The 8530-nt window shown below is 42.0% G+C and overlaps 1 protein-coding gene across 1 annotated transcript in view; it reads right to left on the reverse strand.

Annotated features, from left to right (window-relative positions):
* LOC101662446 (cytosolic beta-glucosidase) overlaps nucleotides 1–5981 on the reverse strand; it is a 163321-nt gene extending 157340 nt beyond the window's left edge. The window contains exon 1 of the mRNA XM_013005589.2: nucleotides 5789–5981. Coding sequence (XP_012861043.1) covers nucleotides 5789–5981 — 193 coding nt within the window. The remainder of the gene's footprint in view (nucleotides 1–5788) is intronic.
* Nucleotides 5982–8530: the final 2549 nt, after the last annotated feature.

The raw sequence follows: 8530 nt of genomic DNA on the forward strand, positions 1-8530 counted from the left end.
CAGCATGCAGATTGAATAAGTATGGAGTGAGGATTCAGCCCTAACACACAGCTTTCCTGATTTTAAACACTGCTGTATCTCCTTTTCTGTTCACACACCTGCTTTTTGATCCGTGGACAAGTTCCACATGAGCACAATATAGTGTTCTGGAATTCCCATTCTTCTTAGGGTTATCCAGTTTGTTATAGTCTACACAGTGCAATGGATAGTCAATAAAACACAAGTAAACATCTTTATGGTATTATCTGTTTTTGGGTGAGATCCATCTGACATCAGCAACATCAGACATGTTCCATGTCTTCACGTCCTCTTCTGAATCTGGCCTTAATCTCTGGCAGCCCCCTATCAATTTACTGCTGCAAGCATTGTTGGACGGCCTTCGGCAAAGTTTTACTTGCATGTGATATTAATGATACTGTTCTATAATTTGACTATGCTATTGAGTCACATTTCTTTGGAATCAGGACAAATATAGACCTCTTCTAGTCAGTTGGCCAGGTAGTTGTCTTCCAAATTTCTCGATATAGACAAGTAAGTGCTTCCAATACTCTATCAGCTTATTGAAACATTTTAGTAGGTGTCCAGAATTCAATTGGAATCCATCAATTCCAGAAGCCTTGTTTATAGCTAATACTTTGTGTGCACAATGGACCTCTTCCTTCAGTACAGAACTTCAGGTTTTGCTTATATGCTACCTTTGAAATGGTTGAATGTTGACTAGGATTTTGGGGGTACAGTAACTCTGGGTTTTCTTTTCATCCTCTTTTGATGCTTCTGCATCATTCAATAATTTCCCATAGAATTTTTCAATATATGTATGTGGAAATCTATTAATAAGCCTTCCTCCAATCCTGGTGCTACATCGTTCTTCATAGGAGAAGGTACCCCACAAAACAACAGAATTGTGCTGGGCGGAGCGAAGCTTTTATAGTATGCATTTTTCCCACTAGTTGAACATGGAGCAACTCACTCTGAGTTAGTGCACCCAGAGGCGTCACCTGGGAAGGTTCCCTCTGGTCACAGTGAATTTTTTCATAAAAGAAGTTTCACTCTATATGCAGCTGTGAAATTTTGTTTCCTGCTCAGGAAAAATGCAACTTGTGATATTGAACGCAGCTTACAATTACAGCGCTATGGAAAAAACTCAAGTGTATGGCATGCACCTTTATTTATTTCAAAAAAGTTGAACTGTCAATGGATGACAAACCTCATCTGGGTGTCCATCAATTTCCTAAACAGATGAAAATGTCCACTCCTAGTGCATTTCAAGTTCATTCCACCAGGTCAGACTGTTAATCAAGCTTTCCATTTAGAAGACCCAAAAAGAGAGTGTAACAGTGTGGGAGAAAAAGTCCTGATTTGTGGCAGATGAGGAACTGGCTTTGTCACCATGACAATATGCCTGCTCACACAACCATCTTAGTACACCAGTTTGGGGCACAAAACAAAATTCCTCTCTGGACCCATGCACCTGGCTCACCTTACCTTGCTCTATGCGACTTCTTTTTGTTTCCACAAATGAAGAGAAACATGAAAGGAGAGCCATTTGATGACATAGAAGAAGTGAATAAAAAAATGAGGGAGGTGCTCTCAGCTATCCAAACAAATGAGTTTGAAAAATGTTTCCAAGGATGGAATCACAGATTTGACAAATGTTTTTAATGTAATGGAGAGTAATTTGAAAGTAATAAGGTTTTTTTGTAAAAACCTTAAATACATAGCTTTGAAAAAGAATTCTGAGGTTTGCTCAGCATTCAGATTGAGTAAATATGGTGAAAGAATACAGCCCTGAAGTACACCTTTCCTGGTTTTCAACCACTCAATATCAGCCCCCCTTTTTTTAAAAAATAACTGCCTCTTAGTCTATGCACATGAGCACAATGAAGTGTTTTGGAATTCACATTCTTTGCGATGCTTTCCATAACTCATTATGCGCCACACAGTCGAATGCCTTCTCATAGTCAATAAAGCACAAGGGAACATTGTATGTGCATGCACACACACGTTAACATGTGCACACGCATACAAAAAGTATACAGATCATAGCACATCTCTTTGTTCATTTTAAAACAAACTGCTTTTCAATGACCATCTGGGACCTATGGTAGTTCAGTTTTCTGTCAAGTTGTTTGGGCCAGGATTCTCAATCATTTGGCAATTGTTACATAACAATTCCCCCTGATGTGACTTAACACAATATAATCATCTCCATAAAGGGATCTGCTATGAGCAGCCAATCAGTTGTACAAAGATTAGATTTTTGTACACCCCAATTCAGATCCGAGTGCTGGTTCAATTAATTGAAAGGATGTTTCCTGGTTAGCTACAGAGGCTTTACAGAAGACTCTAAAGCCCTACGACCTCCTGGATCCAAGGTTCCTAAACCTGGGTGATTGTTGTAATCACCTGGAGATCTGGTGAAACTGCAGTTCTCTGGGCTCCTTCCCGTAGAGATGCTGATTCATTAGGTTGCAAACAGAGCCTAGGGCATTGTAACTTCTGTAAGTCTTCACCTCATTCCAATGATCTGGCAAATTTGAGGACCCCGGCCCTAAATAGAAGGAGCCTGCTTCCCTGAAGCACTTCACAGAGCAGAGCCTAGTACCAGCCCCCAAAGCAACTCACATTGGCCAGTCATATGATTAAGAAGGGGAGGGGATGGGGGATTTACCTTGATAAATCACTGACACAGGGGAGTAGCTAACAAATATCTTCTCTCATAGGAAATAACTATGTTTTTAAAAAGAAAGAATCCATGGAAACAGTCTAATGACTTCAAAAATTACATTTTTCCAGTAGGAGTTAGAGCTAGTCACTGGGGGAAAATGAAAGTAAAAAAGAACCTCATGGAAGGCCAAGTGCCGGGAAGCAAACCAAAGGTCAAAGCCACCTGCAGCAGTTTGTATAAAGATCGACCCCCCTTGACTCGCTGCGTGCCAAGAAAGACCCAGTAAATCTGCACTGGAAGAAGCACGTTTTACAAAAGTCCTAACTCCTCTGAGTCATCAAGCTATTTTTAATATTTCAATAATTCTAACTGCAATTATACATTTATTTCCTATAAAACCTCCCAGGCTATCTAGAACATCAATTTTATTGCTTTGGGCTGGAATTATATAAACTCATTGTGGTAATACCGACTTCTCATGCATGAAAATGCAAAAATGAATTAATTATAATAATGCCCTCCATTTCTTAGTAGCAAGAATCTGTCAATGAGCATGAGCCCCAGAAAGGAAATTAGTAATTTAAGGTGTGTGTGTTTGTGTGTGTGTGAGAGAGAGAGAGAGAGAGATTGCTATGAGTCAACAATAGCTCTATGACAATGGATTTATATATGTACTCACATATATGTTTGCACACTTATGTACATATGAGAGAAAGAGGAGGCTCTCTGCTCCCTTAAAGAAGTGTATACACTCTTGGACACACTAAATAGGGCCACTATGAGTCAGAGCAGTGATTTTTATTTCTTGGCTATAAATACATAGTGGGTAGATGTAAAGTATATTCATATGTTTCTGTTTTATGTGTACTTACCCATGTAGTCACTAGGTGCTATCAAGTCATTTTTGACTCATCAGCAAAACCATGTGACAGAGTTGAACAGCCTCAGAGGGTTTTCTGTATCTGTGCAGAATATCTTTGGAATCACCTGGGGATTTGGTGCTTCCATGTATGTGTAGACTTAGACAGACTAGTATAACCAGGTGGACGTCTTGTGTATATCTGTACATGTGTGCATGTGACCATATGTGTATCTATGTATCATAAATCCTTTCCAGATTAAGTAACTCCAAAACATGGACTGAATAGTTTATCGAGCTGCCCCCAATGTGGAGCCATATTAAAAATTCCCCCACACACTCCACCCACCCCAAATCAAGTCCAACTCATAGCAACCTAATAGAAGAAGGTAGAACTCCCCCCTTGTGGGATTCTGAGACTATAACTCTGTATAGGAATGGAAAACTTGGGTTTCAAACTGCTGACCTTGTGGTAAGCATCCCACTGCATTAACCACAATATCACCAGGGTTCCTGACCCATATTGATAGCTTGGAATATGAGCTATATCTGTGAGGTAATTAAAAGACAGGCTCAAGTGGGGTTCAAATTGTTTGAAATTCTTTACTTATTGATATATTGTGCACATTTATTTATTGATGATTTGTTGCACATCCCCAAAAGACTTAGCATTGAAGTAACATAAAATAACAGCAGGGCATCATTCACCATTTAAAAAATCCTTACTGCTATATAATTAGGGCTGTACTCTAGAGTAATTTTCTAAACAAACAAAAAGAGAGAGAGAGAGAGTTCTGCTCAGCCAGGTGTTGACAGGTGGGTACTAACCATGCCATACAAGTAATCAGACAAACCTCACAAGACCACTCACAGCTCAGGGGCTGAGCTTAGACGCCCCAAGAATAAAGGCATTCTTTCCCAGAGGCTTTGGCAAATAGCCACAGCTGTGGTGTCAGGTTCCCATGGTAGCACAGGACAGGCATCAATCAGTGCCACAGCCACCAGAGGTTCTGTCCAACCCACCAGATGTTCTCCCAATTCCCACCAACTTGGACTTCACCACTCAGGTGGTTCTTCTCCAAATCCTTCCCTCACCCCACCAGAAAACCGCTAACAACCAACGTGTGTTCCCACTGAGTCACCAGAGACATGATGAGCCAGGCAGGGACTGGCGGGAGGCAAGCAAGGCGCCTAAATCCTGAGCTTTCAGGAGGCACCTTCCCTCAGCGCTGGCCCTGCAGTTAAATACCAGCAAGGGAATCCTCGGGTGCAGGAGCCTTGCCACCGCATGACAAGTTTCATTTCTCAACAGCTTTGAGGCACCGCACAGCTGTGCCATCTGCCTCGGGACTAGGCTGTAGCTAATCCACCTGCGTCCCAGGAGTGTTTGAACGTTGGCGAGTCCTCTGATAGCTCATCCCCCTTCAGGAATGAAGTTTAGAACTTCAAAGGCAGTCGCTTCTCACGGAGAATAAAAGTGATGCGTTGGGAGACCCACAATCCATACAAGAGTGGAATCAAGGCCCTAAAATGTAAAACTGGAGTGGTAAAAAGAAAAAAGAACTATTTCAATGGGAGCAAACTTATTCTACAGCAACTGTACTGGCAGACCAGGAGCCCTGGTAGTGACTGCGGCTAACCCAAAGGTTGGGGATTTGAAACCGACAGCTGATCCTTGGGAGATGTGGCAGTCTGCTGCCTCACCAATGACAGCCTTGGAAACCCTGTGGGCAGTTCTACGTTGTGCTGTGGGGTTTCTCTCTATAGGAGTTGACTGCGTGGCACTGGGTTTAGTTTTGGAGGGATTTTGGGTTTAGGTTGTTTGGTATTGGACGTACCAGCAGAAATTTATTGCACGTGCGGATTTAAGAGAACCTTCCCAGATCACCCTCATCTGTGTCTGTAATAGAAGACTCTGCTGCACAAGCACTGGAGACCCCATGTGCTTCATGGCGCCCGCATGGATAGAGTAGAGCTACACCCCACAGGCATTTCAGTGAGGACATCTCGCAGAAGTAGATGCCGTCACTTTTCTTCCTAGATGCCTCTGGGTGGATTCCAACGACCATACTTCTAATTATTAGCTGAGCACCTAACTACCCAGGGACTCCCTTGACGTGCCTGAAGTATAGGGCAATGCAATGCCGTTCCTGCTCTCTCTCTTTGGGTAACGTCATCAGGGATCTTTGCCAACCTAGAAAGTAATCCCCTAAATGGACTCTCACCATTGGTTTTTGTTTCTCCCACCCAATGTATACTACCACTGCCTGTGCCACCTTTCTGCAAACACCGTTGCACGATGCCCATCCACCATTCCCGATGTACGAACTTAACATGGACAGAACCTCCACGATCCATTCCCATCTCTTCTCTGTCTTCATTCTCCCCACTGGTCTTCTCAGAACTTCTTCGTAACTGCTTCAGTGTTGGGTTTGGTTTGTCCAAATCTGTCATGGCTGATCCTTCACACATGAGATTTCCTCTGCCTACAACTCTACACCCACCCCACTCACCCTGTCTGAGTTAACTTTTACTTATCTTCCGTAGACCAGCATAAAGTGACTTAAAAAAAAATTAGGTGTCCCTGTCATGCGTCTATGTTGTACTTTTGTATGTTCCTTAGCTTAATTATTACAGCATAAACTGTCATTTATATTATTACACCATAAATTGTCAATTGCTTGAAAAGGAATTACCTGCTACTTGGACATACCTTGAAAACATTTTGCTAACCCAAGCAGTCAGTCACAAAGCCCACATATTCTATGATTCCATTGTAGGAAAGTCCAGGATATACAAATCTATAGAGAGACCGAGTAGATTACTTGTTGTTTAGCCATTTTGTGAGCTGTGGAACATATTTCAACCACTAATATTTTCAGCCACTCAAGTTTCATGGGAAGCCACTATCCTAGTTGTCCTGGGTGCTTGCACCAGGCAGGGGCATGTGTGACTGTGTGGATCTGAGGAAACAAGCCTCCTGCAAATGCGACCAGATTTTACTTGGGACATATGTGTCCTACATAAATTGTATCAAAATCTGTATTACCAAAGAATTATTTTTCCTTGATTACAGCATACTTTCTATTACATAACACATGGTCTCAAAAAAAAAAATCCCCCAAAAAAACCTCAAAGCAGAAAAAAAAGGTGGAATATGAAAGGATTAAAGTTTGGGGTCAGAAGGGGGTGTGGGCACAGGTAGAAGCAGAACGATATGTAAAGCTAGGGTACAGGGTTTCTGTTTGAGGTGAAGAAAGTGTGCTAAAATTGACTGTGATGGTGGCTGCAAATGTCTGTGAGCATTCTAAAAATGTGAATGAATTGGTTCTCAATAGATTTTTTTTAATGTAGTTGTTGGTCTTCCATATTTACTTACAACTTCTCTAAGGGAGAAGACTGACCACCTTCACCAGGTAAGTTAAGAACACTGAAGACAAAATGGGTGCATAAGCAAATGTGGCGAAGAAGGCTGACGGTGCCTGGCTATTAAAAGATATAGCATTTGGGGTCTTAAAGGCTTAAAGTTACACACGCCGCCATTCAGCAGAGAAGCAACAAGCCCACATGGAAGAAGCACACCACTGGTGCAATTATAAAGACTCATCAGGACCGGATAATAGGCATCAGAAGACATAACAAACAAACAAATAAAAACATATTGTTGAGAACAAGGGGGAAGGAGCAGAGATGCAAAGCCCATCCGTAGACAATGGAACAAACCCCCCACAGAGGGGCCACGGGGAAGGGATGAGTCAACCAGGGTGCAGTAAAGCATCGATGAAACACACTATATTCCTCTGGTTCCTTGAGGCTTCCTCACCCCCCACTACCATGACCCCAGTGCTGCTTCTCAATTCAGATTAAACCAGAACATGTACACAGGTATAGATAAAAGATGGGAGATCCAGACACACAGAATCCAGGAACAAGAGTGGGAATAGCAATACCAGAAGGGTAGTGGGAAGATGGAGAGAGGAAGGAAGAAATGGGGAACTGATCATAATGATCAACACATAACCATACACCCCTCTCAGGGGGAAGAACAACAGAAAACATGGGGGAAGAGAGACAGCGGTTGGTGTGAGATATGAAAATAATAACAATTTATAATCTATCAAGGGGTTATGAGGGTGGGGAGAAGGGAGGAGGAAAAGAGGAGCTGATACTCAATAGAAAGTAAATGTCTAGAAAAGAGAGAAGGCAACATATGTACAAATTTATCTGATGCAAGTGATGTACGGATAGTAACAAGATTTGTAAGAGTCCCCAATAAAATGATCTTTCAATTAAAAAAAAGAACAAAAGGCTCATTCATCCTGTATTTGTGGGTGGAGGTGCTTATTTGTGTGTTAAAGTCATGATCTCATTTAACAAATACACCATGGGTGTTTACTATGGCCCAGGCACACCATGGAAGCGAGTGGTAAAAGAAGCCAACCTAGTCTCTGGCCAAACAATCTGAGTTTCCATCATCATCTGATTAATAACTAACTCCCAGAGTATAGAAAGAAGCTGGGAATGGGGAAGTCAAGGATCTACCAAAACTATGTAAGATCAAAGAACGACATCCCCTGGGAGTTCGAAGATGAGCTTGGGATTTAGGCTTGGGTCTCGGGCAACAGAGTACAGGAATGTCCTTCTTAGAACTCCATTGCAAGCTCTTCCATCTTTGACTGGCTTTTGTAACAAGCTTGCTCAGCATCCAATTAGGAGTATGAATGGTGTGGAGTTGCTCTCAGCCCCTGGATCCAGCCAGAGAGCCCCTTCTCTGCATCTTACATAAAGTAAGACTGTCCTCCCATGCCTGTGTTTGAGAACCCAGTCTGATAAAGTGGTTCTTACATGACAAAACAGCAGCCCTTATTTTATGCTTCCATTCATAAAATTTAGATCTGAAATATCATCTGAGCATCTGAAGTGATTATAAAAAATGTGTAGTCTCATTTCATGTGCATTTTCGGATCATATTCTGTCTAATGTCTTCTTGAATTGCAATCTGC

Source organism: Echinops telfairi, unplaced genomic scaffold, assembly GCF_000313985.2.
Source record: "Echinops telfairi isolate 266 unplaced genomic scaffold, ASM31398v2 ScPeMD7_7468;HRSCAF=8506_0, whole genome shotgun sequence".
Classification (NCBI taxonomy): domain Eukaryota; kingdom Metazoa; phylum Chordata; class Mammalia; order Afrosoricida; family Tenrecidae; genus Echinops; species Echinops telfairi.